The sequence below is a fragment of the Tarenaya hassleriana genome, unplaced genomic scaffold (assembly GCF_000463585.1).
Source record: "Tarenaya hassleriana unplaced genomic scaffold, ASM46358v1 Cleome4, whole genome shotgun sequence".
Lineage (NCBI taxonomy): Eukaryota > Viridiplantae > Streptophyta > Magnoliopsida > Brassicales > Cleomaceae > Tarenaya > Tarenaya hassleriana.
Genome location: NW_010966881.1, coordinates 5449428 through 5473557, shown reverse-complemented (window position 1 = coordinate 5473557; position 24130 = coordinate 5449428). Strand labels below are relative to the sequence as shown.

The following is a 24130-nucleotide window of genomic DNA, read 5'->3' as shown; positions in this document are numbered from 1 at the left end:
CCCCCCCCCCCCCCGTCGGTCGCCTCTCTGATACACATACATTAATCACATGTAGGCCCATAAAATTTTATAAAATCATCCCAATTGATATCTTTCTCTTTTTTTTTTTGGTAACAAACCCAATTGATATCTTATTCTTGTATTATATCATATTGTTGTTTATTATTGCTCTACTGTTATTTTGGATGCTAATATTTAAGCACCAATTTATCATACTTCAAGCCTATTATATGTCTTGAAACATAAGGAAAGTATTTTAGATGATGATTTTCTGACATTTTCTTAAAAAAAAATGTGTTTTTATCCAACCAAATTTATAAATCCATGACCCCCATATATTTTTCAGTACGGTTGAACGGAAATTGGTTTGTTTCAGTTCGGTTTGGTTATGAAGATTCAACTGAAAAGTTAAAGCTTAACGTACTTAGAAGATGCTTGAGAGCATTTCTTCCCTTTTGTTATACACTTGTAACCACATTAGCATTGAGCAAAGCAGGCTTTCAACCCATATTCATATTCTTATCAGCATCCATAAATAAAACATGCAAGAATCGAAAACACCGAGTTAAAATTAATCGCTATCTCGAAGTGTATAACGAACTCACAAAGCATCTACGGGATCGTGCAAAGATGTAGTTGTCCTATTAACTCGAGTTCCTTTCAGGGAATCTATTCGCGAAACTACAGTAGAAGTGACTGAGCTAAGTTGAAAAGCCTACCCTCGAGAATATCCGAATGCCTTCTACTTTCCACCTATCGTGAGATCGATGTGTATATACGCAAGGCATGCCACGAAGAACATGAAGAAAGCTGACACCAGCATGAACGGCTCGGCCAGCATGAACATAGGCTTGAAACTGTAGTAAACCTGGGGAATTGTAATGAGAGTAATTCAAGTGTTAAAACAAAAAAGATTTGGTTAACGGTATTCTCTTTCCGGATCATAACAAGAATAAGTTTTCGTTTGTTTAGAGGTTCAACAATAGAAAATGCGGGCTGAGGAGGAGGATCGACGAAATCTACAGCGATGAGATATATATATAGAACGTGTATAGGATGTTTTATTACCTGGAAAGGAACATTGTGCGAAGGAACCACATTGTTCTTTTTCAAGACTACCACAACCCTTCCCATGACGTCGAGGTATGAATATTTGACCTGAGAATCATAGTAGAAATTGCAAAGTTGAGGAAAAAAAAGAACTTTTGTTTTCTTATTGGGATTGGATCAGGCAAGAGAGTTGGTTACCTCTAGGGCTTGATCGACGGGAAAGGGGATTACAGCGGACGGGTCTTTTGATCCTTCGGGAAGTACAACCTGAAAAGAAGCTCTTCCCAAATTAGCATAATCTCTAGTGGAATAACTTGAAAAGAAATAACATAATTCCAAGACATACTTTGACTGTCAATTTGTCTACTACAGTTTCAACGAGTGGACACCCGAAAGTAAAGTTCAAGTAACGCCTGCCATCAGGTGATTCGAAGAGGAAATCCTCCAGTGGTACTCTATAGCCAATGTCAAAATTTGCTCTCCAACCTCCAAGTAATGGGTACCTTGGCTCAATTTCAAGTTCTGACTGCAAAAATATAAAATTGCTTCAATCACACTACCTTTCCGTAGAATATTTAAAAGATATGTCCTATGCATCACTATTAAGTAAAATATCAAAATGGAATGGCCTGGGATTTAACAAAGAGAGCGCAAACCAAATCTGGTTACCTTCCGGAAGCCAGCGCGTAAATGCGAAGACGAGATGTTTCCTATTTCATCCCTGTAGTAGACAGAATTAACTCTGGGAGGCAATACAGCCAGGAGATCATTGAAAGATGGCGCACCACTAAAAGAACGTCTAGACTGGTATTCAACCCTGCCGAAATTGAAATTTCATGAAAAAAAAAATCAGCACAATGAATTATGTATGAATATATAAAATTTCCAGCAAACTCTTTGACTAACAAAGAATTTCAGGTTTTCCAATGGTTGGTACAAACTCATCGTCAACACTCAACTGTGTCTGAACTTGCCTGCTAAATCTCACCATGAATATGATTCATCCTTTCATTTTGTGCAAACAAAATTTATCTGAAGCACCAGTACATGTGTATTGCTAGAAAGTTTTATGCAACTAAACAAAACAAAGAGAAAATGGTCTCTAGAGAGCACTCCAGAACAACAGAAATGGCACCTTCATTATCAGTTTAAAAACAAACAGCTCAAAATTCCTAGCATATACTTATTTACAATCTTAAACCAGAATTCCTTGCCACAATACTTTAAAAAATTGCTCCAGAATCAGTTGGCATCGTCAAGCAAGCAATGGAGAGAACAATATTCTTGTTCAAGTATAACCCCAAATTTAATGGAGATTAACTGAAAGAGTTCATGCCCTACATACACAAAAGCCATTCCTAACCTCGAGAAGATTCCCTTGTGCCGAGCTCCACCATGAGCCAACCTGTAATTCTCAGTTATTTGAAGGCTACCCCAATGTGATATCTCAATTTCACGCACTAGCTCCTCAACAACAGCAAATGGACTGTTATTCTCAAAGTGAACAGTAATTGGAGCATATGAGTATGGAGACCGATTCTCATATGGTCCATACTTGATCTCTTTACCAGCCCGATTCACAGGCTCCACACTAGTGAAAGATTCCACTTTAACATTAGGCATCTTAATAAACGTTGTCTGTTGCTTAATATGATACGGCGACAACATAAACGCGCTATCACGATAGTGTACCAACTGAGGTTCAGATTCGCTTATCTCAGCTGGGAAGGGTTCCAAGGAATGAGTCAATATATAGAGCACTTCTAGTGATATAGTTTCACCGGGACCTAAGGGCTTAGCAAACAAAATGCTAAAATAGCCCGTGTCATTTGAAGCATCAGGCTGTTCTGTTGGTTTTACGTCAAGTGGCACGTAGGTCATCTTCTTCTTCTTTCCCGTAGTTGCCAAGGCTTGGACCATTGCTAAATGATTGATTTGGGTATGTGGGAAAGCAAGAACCATGTTTGGAACTCGGTCTTTCCCAGTATTTTCAACCTAAAGGAGAAATCCAACAACAAAACGGTTACCTTCGGATAGAAAAAGTCGAGAATGAGAGAAAGTGAAAAAAGGATAATATCACACAATTCTAATTTCTAACATTTAACTCCAAGTCTCAGCCACAAAGTCTCATCTTTTCAACATCTATTACAATCATAAAAAATCGGCCAAAACAAAGGAGCCCACCACAACGGCACATTCAACATGGGAGAGAGTCCATGATCACTAGGAGACACTTCAAATCCAGTTCTAGAGTCCATCATCTCAAAACATTGTTTGCTTGACCAACACCCTCAAAACTGATATAAATAAATGATTCAGTGCAGTTTTATTTTCCCAACTGACATATTTCCAAAATGAAAGTATTGCTACATAGTTGTTGAAAATGGGGTGGGTACCTTGAGAGTAAGGAAGGACTTCACGATATGCGAGCTTACATCAATCTGCAGATGAAAACCAAAACCAAATAGAACACTTTAAGAAGCGTAAACTTCGCCTGAATTCCATTAAAAGGATAGATACTCTGCAAATCAGTCATCGATTATCATATACTCTGCAAACCAGTAATCAATTATCACAATTCAACTAAACGGATGAAATTTTAAAATTAAATCACCCGTAATAGCCTGCGAAGATTGTGTAACCAAGACAATTTCTCTAGCTAGACTGGGAAAATTTCCACGGAAAACAGATCGGAGAGGAAGAGAGGAGATAGATCGGTATTTTCACATTACCCTGCGCTCGGCATTTACGATCTGGAGATCAAGAGCAGAGGATCCAGCGGACAGAGAGAGAAATACGGCGGAAACGAAGACGAAGACTCCGATGAGATCAGCCATTTAGGGGGCGGTTTTGCGGCGGCCACTGCCGTCGCTGCTAGGCTTCGCTCAGTTTCTCCGGTAACAACTGACGAGAAATAGAAGAAGAACGAGAAAGCGAAGCGAGGACTTTGGACGGAACCTTTAGAGTCAAGACGACGACGACTTTGGGCCTTTTGTAACTTTGGGCTTTTTTAAACCCAATTTTAATGATTTTTTTAATATAAAGAGTATCATAAATAACCCAAAAATAAAATAAAAATAATTTTTTTCATAAAATAAAATATCTTTGTAATAAATATCTAAATTAAAAATTATACAAAATTAAATGGATGTAAATTTGGAATATGCCCTCTCTAAAAGCAAATCAGGCTAATCTAGTGAATTGCAATATAGATAAGTCTTTTATTGCTCCATACACAGAAGGGCATTCATCCTCTCCATATATACATACATACACTTTTACATAATCAAAACTTCAGGCCAAAGGAAAATCGCCATAATATATATTGTCAAACCCTAAACCACCTGACTCCCATGAAAACCTCCTTTATCCACTTGTAGCCAGAAAAAAATTGTACAGATGGGACAAAAACACTGGTTGATTTCATTGGATTATCACCCAAAATTTTGTTTCTTTACCTTGGTTTTGGTTGTGAAGTGAATTGGATGGGTCTGTGATTCGAGGGAATGCCAAGAAACATGGCGTGTGACCGTTGGAGCATCTCGGCCATGGAAGGAGTCTGGTAGGACTGAATAAGGCTTGAACCGTCTACCGAATCTCCTCTTGCTGTTGCTCTTTGCCATGAGTGTGAGCTAAGTCCAGAGAGGATGTAAGCTCTTCCTGATGCCTCGTACGCGTGTCTACTCGTCATTCTTTCTTGCATTTCCTTCAGCTCTGCGTCCAGGGCAATGCAGAACCTGTCACGGGATTTTGCTGAGACAGTCTCTGACAAAATCCGCCTGCATTTCTCAAGAACAGAAGCAGCTGCTGCTAAATCACTTTGCTCTGCTAAAGTTCTTGCCTTTACCATTGCCTCAGCAGCTAGGAACCTGTTTCTTTGCCTGTCCACTTCAATGGACACAGCTTCTTGACCGGCCATTTCCGGTCTTTGAATCTTAAGCACATGACCTTCGAGCGTCGCAGTTTCCTTTGTCAAGGGATCCTTATAGATGCATCTCAAATTTAGCAGCAGTGTCTCGCTTCCAGCTTCCTCGGCAGGAATGTTGATGGAGACCAAGAAATCCCTCTCTTCATCAGCACAAAGATCACCAACATCGATAAATCCACACGAGCCATCATCACTAACAAGGCTAGAGTAACTCCCGGATTTTATTGAGCCAATTCGAACATCTGGGCACACAACATCGATTTCTAATTGCATATCTTGCACAGCAACACTTAAAAGTCCACCGATGCACTGTGCAAGAGCATCCTGGATCACAGTTTCACTTTCAATGCAAGAGAAGGTTCCCCCGGTTATCAATGCTTATGCTAAAAGGGGAGATTTCTCAGGTGTAGAAGAGATTCTGAAGGTGATGGAGAAGGAAGGAGTGTCCTATAACGCGGCAACGTTTACACTGTTGATGGGCTGCCGTGGTAAGAACGGAAAGATGGCAAAGAGTGTACCGGGATCTGGAATCGCTTGGTGTCACAACCATGCGTTGAAGATGGGAGTAACAACTTGTAATTTGGATCAGGCTGGTTCATGGTATAAGTGTCTCCCCCATCAGACAAAAGGATAATGCTGGAAACAGGATTTTTATATCTTCTATCTTCCATCACCTTGGCACCTTTCCTAAGACCTTCTGCAATGTTGGTCCCACCATTCGCAACCAATGAATTCACAGCTTGCAGGTTTTGCTGCCTCCCAGTGTCAGACATCTGGGTTAGAGGGAAAAGGCGACGAGCAGTTGAAGAGAAAGCAATGACCGAAAGCCTATCATCGGATCCAAGGTTTTGAATCACAAACCCCATTGCTCGTTTGAGGAGTGCAAGTTTAGTTCCTGCCATACTGCCACTGATGTCTAACACTGTGACTAGGTCAACCGGAGCTCGGGTATAGTGAGAAATGTGCTTGTCTTGAGATAGATCATGCCTGATGACAGTGGCAGCAGATTTGAGATTCACTAATACATCGAAGTTCTCACAGGACTTGGCTCGTGGTAAAGCTGAGACCTCTGGATATGTTGTCAAGTCCATCTTTCTTACAGGATGATTGGTGTCCAAAGCTTTGTTATCGCTAGAGCTCTTCCCAGAAATTATGGACTGCTGCTCTAACCTTTCGTCGTCGTTGAATGTAGCCGGCTCTGAAGTTTGTATATGTGGAGAATGTCCTTGACTCATAACTCGACGAGGGGGAGGTAAGCGACGGAAAAGATTCATGGCTGCATCATTACGGGACCGCTCATACAGACAAGGAAGATCCAACGTGGGATGCTGCATTGGTATTTCTTTCCACTTTGCTCTGCAGACTGGGCAGTCTTGGTTGCCATGTTTCACATTTGAAGTGTGAGCACTCTGCTGTGAAAATCGCATGTCCTCCCCCTTCTTTCATCTTAGCTAAGCATATCGAGCATGTCCGCTGTTAACAAGATTATAACAACATAATATCAGATGGTAAGCCCATAACTAATAGATAAACGCGTGAGAAAAAGTAGACAAACAAACTCTTCAGATGATTCTTATTCAGACAAAGAAACCCATCAAAGTTCTCACATGAGAAAGAGAGATACACCTACAAGCCCAGGGCTTCAGCATTTAACATAAAGAACACAACAACGAAGCAGCAGGAAAATCATGACGGGGAGAGACACAAGACTTCTTTCTATTTATTACAGCCACTAACATTAGGGTTGAAAGACTACAAATCAATTCCTTTTTTCAATTGCTCGAGATATGTCAACACTAGATAAATCTCTAGCAGCAACTGAGCAAGTGATCATGTATCCAGAGATCAAGAAAGAACAAAACTTTCAAGATATATAAAAGCAAAAACAAAGAATCTGTGTACATATGCACAGACAGAATCAAGAATTTCATACCCATAATGAACAACTGTTGTACTAAATGAAACTAACAGAAGAACGCCGGATAGGTCAACTCAATTTCTTCTCAGCAACCAAAACAGACCGGAGCTCACACAAATAACACCAAGAGATGCAGAGAATATAGGTCTCCGGGTAACAAACCTTGGAAGACTTGCTGCGACTCCTGGACAATCTCAGACCGTAAGATGACGATGTCGGAGTCATTGGCCAGTTCGCCGGAGAGAGCAGAGTAACATCCGAAAACCTCTCAGCGGAATTCAAACAAACAGCTGGTGGTTCCTCTAAGGTTCTTGGAAGATACGTACAAAGATTCAGACCCAAAGCCAGTTTCATCTTCCTCCACTTGCTCCCCATTTTCAGATGAGTGACCAAGAAAAAATAGAAACCCAGTTACGAACAGACGAAATGCGACAAAAACAAGAGAGAACCCAGAAGGAGATTTGAATAATCGGAGCGTACGTTAAATGAAAGAGATAAATGGGCTTTTGGTGGAGTTCTTGAAGATTTGCGCTTCAGTGGAATCAGTGGGAGTGTTGGTGGCCGCCATGAGAGAGACAGGGCTTCGAGATTCGCGACTATTTTGACCTTTGTTTTGGGTCTTGTTAAAGGATGCAATAAATAAAAATAAAAACTTAAAAGCAAGGAGGAAAAAAAAGGTCCATTGCTTCTTCTTCATGGAGATATACAATCAATCATACAACCTATCTCTCAGCTTATAATAAATAATAAGTCTATTTTGAATTTCAACTATATGTACATTTAATTTGATGATTGTTTATAAAAATATTTATTCAATTTTAGATTATTTTTATTAAAAATTAGAAAAAAAATATTTTTGTTATTTATATATGTGAATATATACACAAACATGCGTCCAAGTATGTACAATACAAAGGTTGGTCCCGTGTCTAGGGTGGATGTAGCCGGAACGAAGGTCCGGACAACCATACTGATTATTAAAAAAAAAAAAAAAGTATGTACAATGCATGCATGCATAAATCGACATTTATTAACGCTTGAGAACCTTTCGAGAGCAGTTTTTTGTCCTGTAATAATTTTAGAAAATTACGAACGTTAGTGGGTGCATGCCAGAGTCGTACTAGAAAGTGGGTTTGGTTTTGATATGGAAAATTAATTACGTGAAAATAAAAGGGTATTGTAATATTATTTTCTTATGTATAATAATCAATTCATGACGTTAGTATATTTTTAATATTTCATATACAAATATTATTTCATACAACTAAATATTCTAATTGAATTTGGAAAAAGGCATATTTTTAATTCAATAAAACATTGTATCATTTATAATCTTAAACTCTAGCTATATTATGGTTTTTAAAAATGGTCATTTATCTAATTTTTGTTGATGAACTATCTCATTTTTGTAACAAAGATATTCAAAATATTATATATTAATTTCTTTCCTCTGAAAATATTCTAAATCATCGTAATCTGTATACATATATACACCTTTTTAAGTATTTTACGATATTTTATAACAGTGAAACCTCTTCAAGATATATATTGACGGACAAACTATAATTGAAATAATATCATGGAATACAATATATTTTTGTATACAACAAAATCACATGTACATATATATATATATATATATATATGGATGTATGTTAGTAGTGTTGAAATTACGAGCTGTACCATTTAAATTTGTTTATTTTCTGTATATATACCTTATTCTATTTTAAGTGTACATATATTATCATATGATAAAGTATATGTGCGTGTATATAAATATGGAAAAATACTATTCGTATACGACAACGAGGGACGTCTATGGTTATCATGGAGTTGCACTGTCCAACCAGCCACACCCAAAAGACAATGACACTCATGTATATGCTATAACTTCATTATATATATATATATATGTATGTATGCATGAATTCACCTAGTTAGTAATTTCGAAATAGACTGGTCTATGTAGCACTTAGAGTCAATTGAAATCTCTTTTATGGAACGTTTAAAATAGTTATTTATCGTTTTGTTAAATAATATCTAAATTTATAATCGAAGAAAATAGGTGGATGCAATAAAATATATTTAAAAAAAAAAAGAACCAAAAGCTCTTTAATCTTTACGAAGGTGGAGGATATGATTCCCTCGAAATTTCTCACGCTTTCCTTGGACCTGGCCCTAGGTCAACTTGAAAAGCTCGACTCTTTCTTTTTCTTCTTTGAATTTGGTGGCCGCACTCTCTAATAATTAGTTAAATATAAAATTAAATAGGATTAAATTACATAATATATGCAATAATTTGATGTAATATACCTAATGAGCGTCATGGCCTCACGCGTTTAATGGTTCTTTGCTTGATTCGGGTCTGTTAATGTCGTTTAACACCATTACTATTTCGTTCAAAACCTGGTAATATTTTGAAAATTCTTATCTTTATAATTTATATGATTTGTTTAAAAATGATGCATTTATATAGTAAAAGAGTTGACGCATTCATGTGATTTTTTTTTTCAGATTTAAGTAATTTTATCAACCGCAAACGCAAAATAACTAAACAATTGAAACATTTGCAGTTAAAGAATTCCATTATTATTATTATTATTATTATTATTGTTATTCTGAAATTCATAATGAAATTAATATATACAAGCTCAAATGGGTAAAACAATTTTTTCTAATCTCTTGTTGAGCTGGGTCCAAACTCCGTTCTTTAGAATATTATATTAATAATGAAATTATATGATTTCGAAATTATAAATATATCCCATTTTATTCGGTTCATTTAGATCATCATGTAATCCAGATTTTTCTCCTAATCAGTTAATAATCAAAGATTATTATATAGTTGAAATCAAATCTAATTTGAATAACAAATTAAACTAATATTTGAAAACTAAAAATTTGGTCAGTCGTCGTACCTTTCTAGACAATCTTTTGACGAAAATTCACGGTTCAATTTTTATGATATTATTTGATTATTCTAATAAAAACAAGAGCATAATGGCTTATAAATGCAATCGTAATTACATGTTTTTCATATAATGAATAATGCTATCATCAAATTTAGTCTATTGAATGCAATTCTTCACGGATCCTATTTTTAGATTATACAATCGGCAGGGTTTTGGGAATTTAAATCAACATAAATTATCACAAAAAATAGAATATATAAACAAATACGACGGAAAATAAAGATTTTAATAGATATGGTTTTATTTTTATACTTTTAGTGATTAAAAATAAAATTAGTGCACATTAATTATCGCAATTAAATTCATCGGCGATTAGTTGTATTTACAAATAACCGCCCCCACCAACTGCTATCGCTCGCTGGCTGGCGAAGTCGGCGAAACACAAAAGAAATCTCAACATTTTAACCCTAAATCGAAAAAATCCCCAAATTTCTAAGGTTACTCTGCTCTTCTGTACGGCATTTCGATTTCCATTATTGTACTTCGAATCATATTTTTCTTTCCTTGTTCTAGCTTCCTCTCTCTCGCGCGTTCTCGGGCAACGTTTGAATTTCCGGGTTTTTGTTTTTTTCCCTGCGGTTGTGTCTGTGCAGTATTAGTCAATGGATACACCAACGAGCCCTGCCGGAGACGGCGGAGAGAGTGGCGGCTCGGTCAGGGAGCAGGATCGGTCCCTGCCGATTGCGAACATTAGCAGGATCATGAAGAAGGCCTTACCTCCCAACGGGAAAATCGGCAAAGATGCTAAAGACACTGTTCAGGAATGCGTTTCTGAGTTCATCAGCTTCATCACCAGCGAGTAAGTTTCTTGGAGATTTGATCATATGTATCGCTAGAATTGTCCAGGAAACTAATGGGTTTCAAATTATGAAACCCGAAATTATTAGACGAATTTACAATCATAGGCGAGTTTTGGAGTATTTTCTCATGTCGTGTGCATACCATGTTACAAGGATAGTCTGAGTTTTGAGAAACTGTAATTGGAGCGCTAGAAAAGATTTGAGCTTGAAAGTTTTGGTTTTAGAATTTAGATGATGATGCCCTTAAGAGAAATTAGTTGGGTGATTTGTATGGAGCATCTGAAGCATTTTTTTTCTTCTGGTGCTTGGACCATTTGCGTGTGTGCTTTCTATGGCTGCTATGTTTTCTTGGCCGTATAATTGTTCGAATGGAATAAAAGTTGGAATTTGTTCCTTTGCATATTATCTTGGTTGTTCCGAGTATGGAGCAGGTTCCTCTTTGGTGCTTTAGAGGTTCTTCTTGGCTTCGTTCTTTGTTCTTTTTATCAGTCTTTTTCGATATTTTCGGTTTAGGTTTCTCTTATTTGTTCTTTGGTACAATAAATGGTGAACTAGATGGGGTTAACTTGTTCTGATGGCTGTGCGTTGTAGGTCAACATAGATGAATTTGTTGCTTCATACAAATTTGATTAATCATTAGACTGCTTAAGATGTACTAATTTTATTCGCCTGTATCAGATCCTAGATAAGCTTTGACTTTAGACCTTACTACATTTGAAATTTTATTTGCTGAGGGATCTCAGGAGAAAGCATATTTGGGTGTTCTTTTGTTTCTTGCATACAGTGTTGGGTTCTTTTGTTTGTTTGACGCTGCTTTTTGGACTGTAGTTAGTAGTTGCATGGTATAAATTTGGTGTCTGATGGTGGCTTTGGATTTCATGTCTTTGCAGGGCCAGCGATAAATGCCAGAAAGAGAAACGGAAGACAGTGAATGGAGATGATCTGTTGTGGGCTATGGCAACATTAGGTTTTGAGGATTATCTCGAGCCCCTAAGGATATACTTGCAAAGGTACAGAGAGGTAAGTTATTGTGATACTCTGCTCATATATTTTTTTAATTTCAATTTCACATGGCTATAATGCACAATAAGGATATACACATTAGCTGTATTTAGTATCTCACGAACGATACATGATTGAGATATTTTAAGTTGGCAATATGTGCAATTTAACTTTCGAAAAGATAAACCAAGATGAGTTCTAGTGATGCATCCTTGCTCGTCTGAATTATGAAAATTCGTAGTCGTCGCAATCTGTGAATAATTTGAAGCCTGAAAATAAACATATTTTCACTGTCTTTCACTTTTCAAGTTTAGCTATTACCATATATTTTTGTATAGCCAAGTCTTTTGATGCACATGACTAATCACTTTCATCGTTTCTTTTTTCTTGTTTGCTGGAAAATCTCGTCGCTGTTACAGTTGGAGGTAAATAAAACTCACTCTCCCGTTTCACCCTTTTTTCCACCGAAGAGAAGTGCAGTTTCCCTGGCTATCAATTGGTATCTAACTTAATGCGGGGATTTTGGACAGGGTGATAACAAGGGATCAGCAAAAGGTGGAGACAGTTCTAATAGAGATGGTGCTGGGGGTTTTCCCGGCCAAGACATGCCAGTAAGATTTTAACGACAAAACTATATTTCTTAACACCTTTTGATAATCCTCTTTCAGCTGAGTATACCATGTGTTAACGCAGAGCTGGTAAAAGAACTCACAAGTTTGCCTTTTACGAGGTCAAGAACTATGCCAACGACCAAGTAAATCCCGCTATCTCTGTCTCTCGCCTTTATGAAGAGCATATTCTTTATGCATGTAGGTTTTGCATTCATCCATCTCGAAACTTCCTCTTTTTTTTTTTTTCTTCTTCTCTTGTTCTTGCATGATATCTCCCTCCCTGTCATAAGAAGCATGCGTTTTAGGTGTGTTACTATATCAAATATCAAATCTAAGAATTCATTCGCAGATTTTTTTTTTTTCGAGTTTGCCCTTCGACTTACGTGATCGTTCTCAATACCCGTGGTTTAAGACTTGTTTGCTTTCGTTCAAGTAAGTGTAAGATTCGGCTTCTTCTATCCTGAGTTGCATCCGATTTCCGCATCTGATTCATTTTCCGGGTATCCAAACCGCTGCATTGAGATGTTCTTTTTTTGTATGTTCGGATTCGGAGATTAACTCGTTCGGTTCTGTCGGAATTCGGTGCAGGGGGGAAGGGTTTGGTCGCAGGTTATGATCATTGGCTTGGAGACTCCGTTTGTTTGTATGAATGGGCTGATGATCTGATCGACTCTTCTTGAGGGTTGTTGGTTCATTTGTTTTCTTCTCCTCTCATTGTATCGCCGCTTTCTTATTTTTTGGTAATCGTAACAGTTAGTGATTGGGGATTAGTTTTGATGATTGAGATAATTCGATTTTAATGTAATGATTTCGCAGTTTTACGCATTTTTTTTTAATTATTTATCGTTACCTTTTTTTTATTTAATCTCGTAGAATCGCCTGTAAGTTCTTTCATTGCGTGTATAATATATATATATATATATGACAACACTCGTAATCTGTCACTCATTGAATATTAAGCCCATTATTAGTAGGTGTCTAGATTTGGCAGTTTTAGATAAGGAGGGCTATTTCGGTTTGTCTAATGTCTGAATTTGATATATTTGAATGATACATATTTTGCAGAATGCCAATCTTTCCTCCGCACACTTTTAAGATTTAAAATTGAATTTATATATTTGTATAAACTTATTATTTTCATTTCCCCTTGTATAGAATATAAAAACATACATAATAAAGACGAGCGGAAGGATCGAGACCGTCGATTTTGGGTGTTTTAGATTTGCGTCATCGATATATTCCTCAAATTCGTGAAAAGAAAAAAAAGGAAAATGAAAAAAAACGAAGTACGATTTTTATCTGATGTGGAACTTTGGAAGAACGGAGAGGGGATTAAAAGAAGATGGTGATGCGTTGATGACAGATGACGAAACCCTCGACGGACGACTGCTACTGTTGTCGGGTTCTTCGTGTTCGTTGTTAGATCTTCTTCCTTGAAACCCACACTCCTTCCGTGTCAGCTCTACTCCTCCAAAACCCTGACCTCGTCGATTCTTTCTGCAAGATCTGAGGAGGTAACACTCTGAATTTTAGTTTCCCCTCGTGATCTGGGCGTTTTCACGGTTTTATGAATACCCATGTCTCGTTTCGAGGAATCGGTTAGGATTCAATAGTTAAAGTTTGGTTTTTTTTTGAGATGCCCAGATCTTATCCATGGACGAACACAAGGAGGAAGGCGGGCTTGCTGGTAATTGCGAAGAGTCTGTGAAGGGAGCTTGTGAGGAAGTTGATGTACCTGTTAAAGCTGAAACCCTAGGTGCTAAGGTTGATGTTCAGGTGGAGGACTGTAACGGCGATACTAATACAACAGAGGGCTCCGATTCTGGTGTTTGTAATAGTGGTAACGTTGGTAATGGAACTGGCGAAAAGACAAACGGTGGAAACAGCCATGGTGATGATGAGTCGGGGACTGGGGCAAGAAGCTTAGAAGTGGAGGCTATGGATAAGGATAATTCGGTTTCTTGGGAGAGGAAGGAAGATGTCGGGAGAGCTGAGGAGATGGGTGTTCCTGTTGACACTGAAGCAACAAATGCTACTGCAAAGCCAGAAACTGATGAATCAGAAAGAGATGAGGTTGAATTGAAGGGTGCTGAGTCTTGTGATGGTGATGAAAGAGGTGAGAAACCGGTTGCCTTAGTCGAGTCTGAAGTGACAGATGAGAGGGAAAATGGTGAAACTGACGCAAGTGTGGGAACGGAGAAGACAGTAACCTGTGTTGGGACTGAAGTAACTGATGAGAAGCCAAGGTTTGATGCTGAGGATACCAAAATTGTTGATGCGGAAATAAGTTCTGATGCTGCAGAGATTATGGGGAGTGAAGAGAAAGAACCAGCTAAAAAGGGCGATGAGGATAAGGAAAAAATGGATACTGATAACGAAAATACGATTACAGGGGTGATGGACGAGAAAGCCAGTCCTTTACATGATGAGCAGAAAAATCCTGAGTCCGAGACAGTAGATGCTACGCCTTTGAAACCTGTGCAAGCTCTGGAGGAGCCTGACCAAGTGAAAAATGGGGAAACCGCCATGGTTGTCGATGTGGAGGAGCTGAAAGCTCAAGAGGTTACTGCTTGCGACTACACAAAGGATAGTTTTGCTGTAGAAACATGTCCTGAAGAACTCACTGCTGACATTAATCAGAAAGAAGAAAAAGAAGAAGCCATGGAAATCGATTCTGTTGAGGAGGGACAGGTGAAAGAGGTTGACAAATTTGGCGGCTTTGCAGAGAATGCTGGGGAGGGATCTGATGTTGCAAATACAATAGAAACCCGAGATGTTCCCACAGGTGAAGCCAACCAGGATGATTCCAGTGCTGAAAAGAAGACAGAAACTGACAAAAATTATGTTGAGGAACAAGATGATAAGGATGATACAGCTAAAATCATATCTAAAGATTCAACAGACCCAGACAATCTTATTGAAGATGCTTCCACAGGTGAAGTTGAACAAATGGATCATAATGTTCTTTTTGATGATACCAAAATTGTTGATGCGGAAATAAGTTCTGATGCTGCAGAGATTATGGGGAGTGAAGAGAAAGAACCAGCTAAAAAGGGCGATGAGGATAAGGAAAAAATGGATACTGATAACGAAAATACGATTACAGGGGTGATGGACGAGAAAGCCAGTCCTTTACATGATGAGCAGAAAAATCCTGAGTCCGAGACAGTAGATGCTACGCCTTTGAAACCTGTGCAAGCTCTGGAGGAGCCTGACCAAGTGAAAAATGGGGAAACCGCCATGGTTGTCGATGTGGAGGAGCTGAAAGCTCAAGAGGTTACTGCTTGCGACTACACAAAGGATAGTTTTGCTGTAGAAACATGTCCTGAAGAACTCACTGCTGACATTAATCAGAAAGAAGAAAAAGAAGAAGCCATGGAAATCGATTCTGTTGAGGAGGGACAGGTGAAAGAGGTTGACAAATTTGGCGGCTTTGCAGAGAATGCTGGGGAGGGATCTGATGTTGCAAATACAATAGAAACCCGAGATGTTCCCACAGGTGAAGCCAACCAGGATGATTCCAGTGCTGAAAAGAAGACAGAAACTGACAAAAATTATGTTGAGGAACAAGATGATAAGGATGATACAGCTAAAATCATATCTAAAGATTCAACAGACCCAGACAATCTTATTGAAGATGCTTCCACAGGTGAAGTTGAACAAATGGATCATAATGTTCTTTTTGATCCAAATTCTGATATTGCCAACTATATTGATTTCAGTGGTGTATCATCTTGGTCAGGCAATAATCAAGAAATAAGATCTGACACCGGGAATGTAACTGGGGAGGAGAATACAGAAGTTACTGGCACAGCAAAGGAAGTTGCCACACTGAATGACCAAGAGGGTCTTAAACCTGATATTGAGGTACATGGGTCAACTGTAAATGTTCAAGAATCAGTGTTGGACGATTCCAAAGGTAAGGACACAACAACCAACCTCAAATCCCGTGACCCTAACACAGTTGACGGAATGGAAATTGACAGAGAGGGTGGGGATGCTGAAAAAGAACCCAATGAAGCACATGTTTCTCGTGCAGAAGTTTCAGCTGCTGCTGTAGATCGTCTGGAAGACACTTCCGATGCAAATCTGGGTTCTTCGGTAGGTGAAGAAAACCAAGAAGAGAAAGGAACAGAAGAACAAAAAGATATGATCACGGAGCAAGAGGGTGATGCATATGAAGCTCCTGATGTTGATACGAACCAGATGCAAGATACAGAAATGGCAGAGAAACTGAAGGGTTCTGATCATGACGAGGGGACAGATTCCGATACTAAAACCAATGGTGTGAAGCGAAAGGCTGACGCCTTGGGTGAAGATTCCTCACAAGAAGTAAGGAAGACCATTTCGGTAGCGAAGGTGTCTGTTAGCCAGTCTCACCCCATGAGGTCATCCTTTAAGATCGGTGCATGCATAGCCAGAGCTGCTAGCCAGATGGCAGGTCCTCCTTCGGTTCTGAAGGGTAGTACTTTCAGTGATGACCTCTCCGTCGACAATTTTCTATCACAGCTTCAGTCTGCAGCAACAGACCCTGTAAAAGAAAACGCTGTTTCCGAAATTGCTGCTGGGTTTTTCTTAGACTACAGAAACTCAGTGATTCCGCAACAGCCACCTCCGGATAAAGTGAGCGGTAAAAGAGGAAGACCGTCCAATTCTAATATAGGAGGGACCGAAGCATTTGAGTTTGAGGAAATGAGTGACACTTACTGGAATGACAGGGTGGTCCATAATGGCGGGGAGGAGCAAAAACCGCCCGCTGAAAGAGGGGATTATCAGGTCGTGCCCGTCGAGTTGAAACCTGCTCAGATTCAAAGGACTCGTCGGCCATACACCAAAAGAAAGCATGCTGAGAATAACAACAATAATAACTCTGTTTCAGCCTCCAATAAACCAGCAGGCTTTGACGAGAATTCACCAGCTGAGCTCATAATGAGCTTCTCTGAAATGGATACGATACCTTCGGAGGTTAATCTGAATAAGATGCTTAGGCACTTTGGACCGATAAGAGAGTCTCAAACAGAAGTAGACAGGGACACGAGCAGGGCGAGAGTGATTTTCAGGAAGTGTGGTGATGCTGAAGTTGCTTATAACAGCGCGGGAAGGTTCAATATATTCGGTTCAAAGGTTGTGAATTACGAGCTAAGCTATACAATTACGGAACCGTTTAAGATTCAGCCTTATGTCGTAACCATAGGCGAGGAGGACGGAGCACTATGTCTTCCATCCCAAAGTTAGGTTCTTGAGCCATGATTCAGGTAAAATCTTCTTCTCTCTTCACACCGGCTTTGATAATATTCAATGCATGGGCAGTCTAGTTTTACCTGACGCAGAAGAACTCTGGAAAATTTAGTGTCAGATGGTTTACCTGCCATGGTGGAAGTCGTCGAGTTCTTTTAGCTCGGAATCCTTATTTAGTTCGATTTTCCAACCAGAGAGGAAAATCTGCATAAATAGCAAAACAGATGTTGGGATTTGGGCGGCAGTATCTTAAACAATGATTCAGTTAGACTGATAAGTTAACATTAGAAACGTGATTCAGTTAGTTATCCTGGTTGGTTGCTCTGCAATTATATGTTTTTTTCCGACATCGACCCCGAGTTGGTATTAATGGGTATGATATTCTTAGTTTGCTCGTGTTTTTTTAGGGCGAAAAGGACGAGTCTAGAGGACGAGGCGGCGACGACGACTACGACTACGGGAGAAAAGAAGCTGTTTGGATCAGAATCGTACAATGTAAAAGATGGTGTAGATCTTTCTTAGATTTTTTGTGTACTTTTTAGGGTTTAGGGAGTTTTAGATTTGGTGTAACCTTAAACCAAAGCATGTTGAGTAAAAACACACTCTGTTCTGAGAGATGTCTGAGACTTTGATTGTGTCTTTGTTTCATGTGGCCGTGGGCTCATGTTTGTTCCTTGGGACCTTACTGTCTTTATTTATTTAGCTTTCCTTCTCTTGGTAGGAAAATTTGTTGGTCCAAAACATGTGTGGAATGATAGCAATTGAAAACATTAGTCTATAGTTATCTGATATAAAAATCGAATATGATATAATTTTAAAATGAACTTTCAACTGAATCTAAGATTAAATATATACATAATAAAAAAATGATTTTTTAATCATCATTTTTAATTTTTATCAATTAAACGTAATTCAAATTAAATTAAGTATAATATAAAAGCTCGAATAAAAAAAATTAAAATTCGAAAAAAAAAATGGTGATGCGATATATTTTGTAGTATTTGTACAATGTGTCAAAATCTTTTGATAGTTATGTAAAGCGATTTGAAAATTTGATAGTGTTTTTAAAAAAATGATGTGTTAGTTTATAAATTTTAGATTTCATGTATTTATTACCGAACATGTTTAGGATGAATCCGAATAGAATTCGGTTAATATTTGTCCTCTCCAACTCGAGCAAGGGGTTAGGTGTAAAAATGGAAAATAAACGGCCGTTAAGTCCGCATTCAAGTAATTCAAAATTTGATTTGTAGTATATTATTTATTTAATTATGATTCCTAATCAAGATTAATTGAGCCTCGATCCTCTCAAAATTCGAATTTTCCCTCCTTAAATGCCCTCGATAACGCACTCTCTTCTTTCGGTTTCAATGAATTTTCGTGAAATCAAGAACCGAGGAAAGTTCTTGAAGTTTTCAGTGGCGATGGATTCTCGAGAAATTGTCTCTTCAGGTAAATTCGTTCTTCTCCGATTCTCCTTCTCCTTTAACTTCTCTCCAATCTGATTTACGGCTGAAGAAGATGATGAAATTTCTCCGCGAACTAGTCTGATGAGAATGGTTTTAAGGATTTGGTTTGATTCATATTCAGGGTTTTAGGGTTTAGATCAATTTGGAGGATTTGGAACCAGAGTGAAATTGGAACTTGAATCAGAACCGAATAGAAACACATGGATTCGGTTCCGTTTGGTGTCGAACTTCATCTATCGGAACACCAATCGTGATTTTGTTTGAACAATTTGACCATCTCGAAACGCTAAATCTTGCAGAAGCGCGGAAGAAGCTCGATTGCGCAGACCCGATCGAGAAATTATTTTGGAGCGAAAGCCTGGGAAATCATGAACACGGGTCGAAATGCGATCTGCGAAAGAGCTTGGCTTGGGATAGCGCCTTTTTCACCAGTCCTGGTAATGTTTCTCCCTCATGTACCAATAATCATACTCTTCTTCTTACACACCAATCTTTGGAAACTGCCTAATTTTTTATGAATCATCCTTCCTCAGGAGTGCTGGACGTCGAAGAATTGTTTTCGTCCTTAAATCTTCACGAAAACGAAGTGAAGGGAATGTCCACGAACAAAGGGTTTCCCTCTACGTCGTCGGACGAGAGCAGTGGACGGAGAAGTTTGGCTTGGAATAGCGCCTTCTTCACAGATCCAGGTATTGCTCATTGCGTTTTTTTGTCACATTTTCGTTGAAGAAATTGTGAAAATTACGTGAATCGTACTTGTTGACAGTGTTGTGCAACTGTTAAGACAGTGTTTTTCTGATAAAGGTTTGTGTTTCATTCCAACAAAATTTTTCGTACATTCTGTTAAGACAGTGTTAATGGTTGATGTCTTATAATTGTGGACTGAAATCTCTTGTCAGGTATTCTAAACGCCGAGGAGCTGTTCTTAGTAAACAGAGGAATCAGCAAGAGACTTCCAGAATCAAAGAAACAGCTTTGGAAGTCTGTTGATTCGAGTTCTTCTACCTCGCAAAGGAGCAGATATTCCGTAACGAGCATCGAGAGCGACTTGTTCAATGATCTACGAACTGTGTCAGGCCGATCAAATACAGAACATGAAGATCTCTCCGCTAGCAAAAAGCGCGACGGCGTCCGGGAAATCCAGTGTAAGAACGGGTTGCGTTTTGCTTCTGATGAAGAGTTTTCTGATTTTGACAGCCATTGCAATGTCATCTTGACAATTGTGGGCTTTTCATCATTCCCCCTTTCAGTTTTGCAGGATTCAGATTCAGCTTCTGCACATAAAAAGGTAATCGAGAACAATCTGGGGGATCGAACGACCTTTTTTCCTTCGATTTATATCCAAGAATCGTGTGCTTATCTTACCGTTTCTCTCGTTTTCAGTTGAAGCCTTTGCCGCCTACCGGAAGACAGAGGACTAATCATGTGCATAGACTGAAGCGGGTGCTGAAGGAGCCTTCACGTCTCAATCCCCAACCAAAGGTGCGTATTGTCAAGTTACTTTCATGGAACGTGAATATAGTTCGACGAAAATGGATTAATCCGAAAAAAAACCCCTAAAGATTGGATAAAGAACAGAGAATTACCACAGTTTTGTCTTCTTGATCTGTGGGAGTATATGAATGAGATAATAACAGTTTTGTCTGTTGCTTTATTTGAAGAGTGTTGTATGCAATGGAGAATCAAATCCTTTGCCATCTCAGAAACCAGACAAGTTCACGTATGGATCTGATGCCACAGTTGCCGTCTCCACGAACCAACTCCCGTCTCCTCTTGAGCATGCTAAACCTAAAAACGGAGAAACTGGTGAGAATCTCATGACCCGAAATGTACAAAGGTGCGATCTTTTTCTGTAACCCTTGTACTGAAATTTCACGACTTTGGTTAAAGGGAGGAATATGAGAACACTGGTCAGGAACCGTTGCTCAGACGAACAGACTGGATCCACGTCTGTCGGAAGATCGAGACGAGTAGTTGCCTCTAGGCTCACTGCTTCTGACTCATCCTTCAAGGCTCCTTCGCGTTTCGCCGTGGATTTGCAGGTTCCTGAGAAGAGAAGCAAAACTCCGACAAAACCTACAACTCCTCTCTCCGAAATCGCGTTGAAGGATGTCAGATCCTCCGGACTCCGGTTGCCATTGCCGAAGATCGGTTTCTTCGATGCGGTAAGTTTCAGCAGATTCAATTCCGATGCTATTCGTTTTCCAGTTTCCGGCCATCTTTACGAGAAACACCCATTGTTGCGACAGGAGAATGCGGCGAAAGAAAACAGAGAACCAAACATGATATCCAGTTCTGGATCTGCGAGTAGAATAAGATACAGGAAATCACCTCAAATGGCTTCACCAGACGGATACACTTCTCCTCTTGGACGCAGAAAACCTCCGACGCTACTAGCAAACGCAAACGCAAAATGTCCGAAGACCAAAGGAAGGAGCGAAACGGGAACGAAGAGAACTGACCTGAAAACTCACCGGAGCAGTGACTTGGTTATAGAGTTCTGGCCGAAGAACTTTAGCGGTTAATGATATTAACGTTTCGGTGGTGTCTAGGGTTTGAAACAGCTTTCTTGCTGAACAAGGCACTGACTACATTTCCATTTCTTGTTAGGCAAGGCATGATATAGGTTTATTGTTTTGTTGCGTGCTTGATCTCAATCCGGGAAATAAGCACGTTCCAAATTTATGGTTAATGCTAAAAATTGATTTATGGAAGTGGAAATGATGAACAGGAAAAAAAAGAACTGTGGTCACCCATTTGTTTATTACAAAACTGAGGAAACACTAACAGATAAAACTATACACGACAAAGGGGCAAATAAGACGAACAATAGAGCAGGCATGGCCTTATGATCCCAAGACGCGAAACTATAATCTGATGATCCCTGCGTCTACGTTTGCGTTTGTCATCCCACGAGCACGTAAATCGCGTATATAATCCCCGGTATATAACCGAGCACCGTCAATAACAAACATATCCAGAACTCGATCTGCATTTACAGAACGCGGAAAATAACGATGATCGTCCATGAAGAAGCTGCGCAAGCGCAAACGCAAACGCGGAAACGCAACTGAGAGAGAGAGATTAGACTTACTCCGCAACCGTAACGGAGGAAAACGCCAACGGGGGGTAGGAGAATCGCCAGAATCACTTCCAAGAAAGTCTCTGATCCCATTTTTTTTCTGATTTTTTTCACAATTTTTTCTACTTCGTTCTGATGTGATCTTTTACAGAACGCAGAATCCAAAGAAGGAGAAAGAACACGAGAAAGAGAGAGGAGTCACGGAGTGGTGGTGGGTTGAGGGAGAGGATATGGACAGGTGTAGCGTGACACGTGTCGTTTACTTGGCAACTTCATACGCCACGTGGCGAGTATGTGGACACGTAAGGGTACCAATTGTGGCGTTTCGGTTTTGAAGGGGTTGTTTCGTTCAATAGAAGACTGAACTGTTGCCTTATTTTACGGACAAGACATACGAATAGTTCCGAGACACATTGACACGTGTCGCTAATATAATTAAATAATAAAATTAATTTAAAATATTTAATATTAGTGTAAACTATCTTTTATTTTATTCGAAATTCAGTTATAAAATGGTGTACCTATTATAAGTTGTCGTACGAACTCAATGATCTATTGGAAAAACTATGTTTCTTATTAGGATTGGTTTTTAAGAGTTCCGGAAATTTTTTTTTAAAAAAAAGTTCTAATAGGAACCAGTGAAAACTTGAAGATTTTTTTAAACCAAAAAAGGAAAAAAGAAAAAAAAATATATATTAAAGGTTAATAAATGAGGGGCTTCTTCATGTCCATGAAAACTACATTGGGCCAAAAAGCCCAAACCCAATTATCAAATTTTGCTTTTTCGGTTCGAACCGAGATACACAAAACGAACCGTTAGGTTCAACGTTTCGGATTTAACGCCGTTATTGATAGGGAGGGAAGGGACCCCAAATACTTTCAAATGCAAATGCTCAAAATTTCCTTCTCTCTCTCTCTCATAGAGACACACACAGAGTCGTCTCAGTGTCTCTGGTCTCCACAGACTGCCCCCCTCTCGCCAGGCTCGGCGTCTACGCCGCTCTGACCGTCACCACTGATGCACCGGCGTCAGGGAAAAGCCATCGAGGTATGTCTCGGTCCATCTCTCTCTCTCTCTCTCTTCACCCCTTTGGCTGCGGCGGTTTCAACCCCTTGCTTCAGTCCCATTTTTCTGGAGTAGATTCTATTTTGTTCTTAGCTCAAAGGTCTCAACCCTAGGTTTCCCGTGCGCGCCCACCCTAAATCACACACACACACATCGCTGTCTCTGCAATTTGCCTTGATCCAATCGACATTATGCAGTGTAATCGATTTCGAAAACCCTAGCGCTGGGAATCTGTTTGGGGCAAAACAAGGGTTTAATGCGACGAATCGGCCAGCGATCTTCGTGTAAGTTTGATATAAGCTGTCGGGTTTTAAATTGATGTTTTCCTTCTCTGTGCCTTATCTACATTATTGGAGTTTTGATTTGTCAAATGACCGTCATATGTTGTTTAGATGAGTTCCCAAGTTGTTTGGGCTCGGAGCCGTGTTGATTTACTGAGTGGGGTTTCAGTAGGTGATTTGAATGGTAAGGAAGCAAAATCTTGTGGGAGATGGCGAAAGTAGTTGCTGCTAGTGCTTTGGACTCACGTTCTCTTAAGATTGGTGGAGGTGCGAAGGTTGCACCGATGACTAGGAGGAAGACCCCCTCAGAACTGAGAGTAATATTCTCTGTCTCGCTTTTTGAATCTCTTTTTTCTCCGAACTGTATGTTTGTGAAACAAAAGGAACTTTAGTTTTTCCCACATTTGTCCCACGGGTTTGCTACTGCTTCAACTTTGTGTTTCAAAATTTTGTTCTATAATACAAATGGTACATAGCGGCTCGGACTATCCCATGAAGTATTTCATTTAGTTGGTTACATGTTTATACCTGGGCACTTTATCTCTTTCTCGTTGTGTTAGTTGTGTTTCCAGATATTATCTAACTGAAAACCATTTAGCTCTTGTTCCTGCTGACCTTCCACCGAAGAGAAGTGCAGTTTCCCTGGCTATCAATTGGTATCTAACTTAATGCGGGGATTTTGGACAGGGTGATAACAAGGGATCAGCAAGAGG

The 24130-nt window shown here is 39.3% G+C and overlaps 7 protein-coding genes across 16 annotated transcripts in view; 4 read left to right on the top strand and 3 right to left on the bottom strand.

Annotated features, from left to right (window-relative positions):
- Nucleotides 1-483: 483 nt before the first annotated feature.
- LOC104824227 (dolichyl-diphosphooligosaccharide--protein glycosyltransferase subunit 1B-like) lies at nt 484-3986 on the bottom strand. Its single transcript, XM_010556241.2, has 8 exons — nt 3783-3986; nt 3447-3491; nt 2414-3045; nt 1720-1867; nt 1397-1576; nt 1249-1317; nt 1069-1158; nt 484-868 (listed from the first exon to the last, which is right to left on the bottom strand). Exons 1-8 carry the CDS (start codon nt 3885-3887, stop codon nt 743-745), a joined length of 1395 nt encoding a protein of 464 aa, XP_010554543.1. The 5' UTR covers nt 3888-3986; the 3' UTR covers nt 484-742.
- Nucleotides 3987-4259: 273 nt separating this feature from the next.
- On the bottom strand, nt 4260-7510 carry LOC104824226. The gene is given in 4 exon segments (XM_010556240.1): nt 4260-5396; nt 5447-6376; nt 6378-6451; nt 7059-7510. Coding segments are annotated over 4 exon segments (2109 nt in total). The 5' UTR covers nt 7272-7510; the 3' UTR covers nt 4260-4504.
- A 2705-nt stretch (nt 7511-10215) lies between these two features.
- LOC104824225 (nuclear transcription factor Y subunit B-1) lies at nt 10216-13108 on the top strand. Of its 3 annotated transcripts, none has more exons than XM_010556238.1 (7): nt 10216-10305; nt 10462-10667; nt 11559-11688; nt 12090-12095; nt 12201-12281; nt 12364-12424; nt 12870-13108. In XM_010556238.1, exons 2-6 carry the CDS (start codon nt 10471-10473, stop codon nt 12370-12372), a joined length of 423 nt encoding a protein of 140 aa, XP_010554540.1. In that variant the 5' UTR covers nt 10216-10305; nt 10462-10470; the 3' UTR covers nt 12373-12424; nt 12870-13108. The 3 variants fall into 3 exon arrangements, with proteins under 3 accessions (XP_010554540.1, XP_010554541.1, XP_019059293.1); XM_010556239.2 differs by having other exon boundaries at nt 10244-10321; XM_019203748.1 differs by lacking the exon at nt 10216-10305 and having other exon boundaries at nt 10348-10667.
- Nucleotides 13109-13549: 441 nt separating this feature from the next.
- On the top strand, nt 13550-18245 carry LOC104824224 (protein starmaker-like). 3 transcript variants are annotated; one of them, XM_010556236.2, is made up of 5 exons: nt 13551-13795; nt 13926-14585; nt 15300-15930; nt 16024-17536; nt 17927-18245. In XM_010556236.2, exons 2-4 carry the CDS (start codon nt 13935-13937, stop codon nt 17514-17516), a joined length of 2775 nt encoding a protein of 924 aa, XP_010554538.1. In that variant the 5' UTR covers nt 13551-13795; nt 13926-13934; the 3' UTR covers nt 17517-17536; nt 17927-18245. The 3 variants fall into 3 exon arrangements, with proteins under 3 accessions (XP_010554536.1, XP_010554537.1, XP_010554538.1); XM_010556234.2 differs by having other exon boundaries at nt 13550-13795; nt 15300-17536; XM_010556235.2 differs by having other exon boundaries at nt 13550-13795; nt 15300-17536; nt 17908-18245.
- Nucleotides 18246-18841: 596 nt separating this feature from the next.
- Nucleotides 18842-21630, top strand: LOC104824221. 3 transcript variants are annotated; one of them, XM_010556233.2, is made up of 8 exons: nt 18842-18971; nt 19288-19425; nt 19522-19677; nt 19888-20133; nt 20239-20276; nt 20372-20470; nt 20650-20794; nt 20879-21630. In XM_010556233.2, exons 1-8 carry the CDS (start codon nt 18854-18856, stop codon nt 21511-21513), a joined length of 1575 nt encoding a protein of 524 aa, XP_010554535.1. In that variant the 5' UTR covers nt 18842-18853; the 3' UTR covers nt 21514-21630. The 3 variants fall into 3 exon arrangements, with proteins under 3 accessions (XP_010554535.1, XP_010554533.1, XP_010554534.1); XM_010556232.2 differs by having other exon boundaries at nt 18844-18971; nt 19888-20276; nt 20879-21153; nt 21238-21630; XM_010556231.2 differs by having other exon boundaries at nt 18843-18971; nt 19888-20276.
- A 91-nt stretch (nt 21631-21721) lies between these two features.
- LOC104824223 (salt stress-induced hydrophobic peptide ESI3) lies at nt 21722-22275 on the bottom strand. The gene is made up of 2 exons (XM_019203826.1): nt 22083-22275; nt 21722-21977 (listed from the first exon to the last, which is right to left on the bottom strand). The coding sequence occupies exons 1-2, from the start codon at nt 22161-22163 to the stop codon at nt 21894-21896; spliced, it is 165 nt and encodes a 54-aa protein (XP_019059371.1). The 5' UTR covers nt 22164-22275; the 3' UTR covers nt 21722-21893.
- Nucleotides 22276-22954: 679 nt separating this feature from the next.
- Nucleotides 22955-24130, top strand: part of LOC104824220 — a 6684-nt gene continuing 5508 nt past the window's right edge. For 2 of the 4 annotated variants that reach the window (XM_010556230.1, XM_010556227.1), the window contains exons 1-3: nt 22955-23118; nt 23334-23420; nt 23587-23734. In XM_010556230.1, the coding sequence (XP_010554532.1) occupies nt 23627-23734 (108 nt within the window). In that variant the 5' untranslated portion in view covers nt 22955-23118; nt 23334-23420; nt 23587-23626. Of the gene's footprint in view, nt 23119-23333; nt 23421-23528; nt 23735-24130 lie in introns of all 4 variants that reach the window. The other 2 variants (XM_010556229.1, XM_010556228.1) reach the window with 2 other exon arrangements.

Excerpts from the sequence above, each read along its gene's own strand:
- LOC104824227 (XM_010556241.2), bottom strand. The coding sequence starts at position 3,887 with ATGGCTGATCTCATCGGAGTCTTCGTCTTCGTTTCCGCCGTATTTCTC. Across the intron at positions 3,492-3,782 it reads TCGTAAATGCCGAGCGCAGG|ATTGATGTAAGCTCGCATAT; the intron begins GTAATGTGAAAA and ends TTTCATCTGCAG. Across the intron at positions 869-1,068 it reads CGCACAATGTTCCTTTCCAG|GTTTACTACAGTTTCAAGCC; the intron begins GTAATAAAACAT and ends ACAATTCCCCAG.
- LOC104824225 (XM_010556238.1), top strand. The coding sequence starts at position 10,471 with ATGGATACACCAACGAGCCCTGCCGGAGACGGCGGAGAGAGTGGCGGC. Across the intron at positions 10,668-11,558 it reads ATCAGCTTCATCACCAGCGA|GGCCAGCGATAAATGCCAGA; the intron begins GTAAGTTTCTTG and ends ATGTCTTTGCAG.
- LOC104824224 (XM_010556234.2), top strand. The coding sequence starts at position 13,935 with ATGGACGAACACAAGGAGGAAGGCGGGCTTGCTGGTAATTGCGAAGAG. Across the intron at positions 14,586-15,299 it reads TAAGTTCTGATGCTGCAGAG|ATTATGGGGAGTGAAGAGAA; the intron begins ATTATGGGGAGT and ends GATGCTGCAGAG.
- LOC104824221 (XM_010556231.2), top strand. The coding sequence starts at position 18,854 with ATGCCCTCGATAACGCACTCTCTTCTTTCGGTTTCAATGAATTTTCGT. Across the intron at positions 19,426-19,521 it reads CGCCTTTTTCACCAGTCCTG|GAGTGCTGGACGTCGAAGAA; the intron begins GTAATGTTTCTC and ends ATCCTTCCTCAG. Across the intron at positions 20,795-20,878 it reads ACCTAAAAACGGAGAAACTG|GGAGGAATATGAGAACACTG; the intron begins GTGAGAATCTCA and ends CTTTGGTTAAAG.
- LOC104824223 (XM_019203826.1), bottom strand. The coding sequence starts at position 22,163 with ATGGGATCAGAGACTTTCTTGGAAGTGATTCTGGCGATTCTCCTACCC. Across the intron at positions 21,978-22,082 it reads TCCTCCGTTACGGTTGCGGA|ATCGAGTTCTGGATATGTTT; the intron begins GTAAGTCTAATC and ends CTGTAAATGCAG.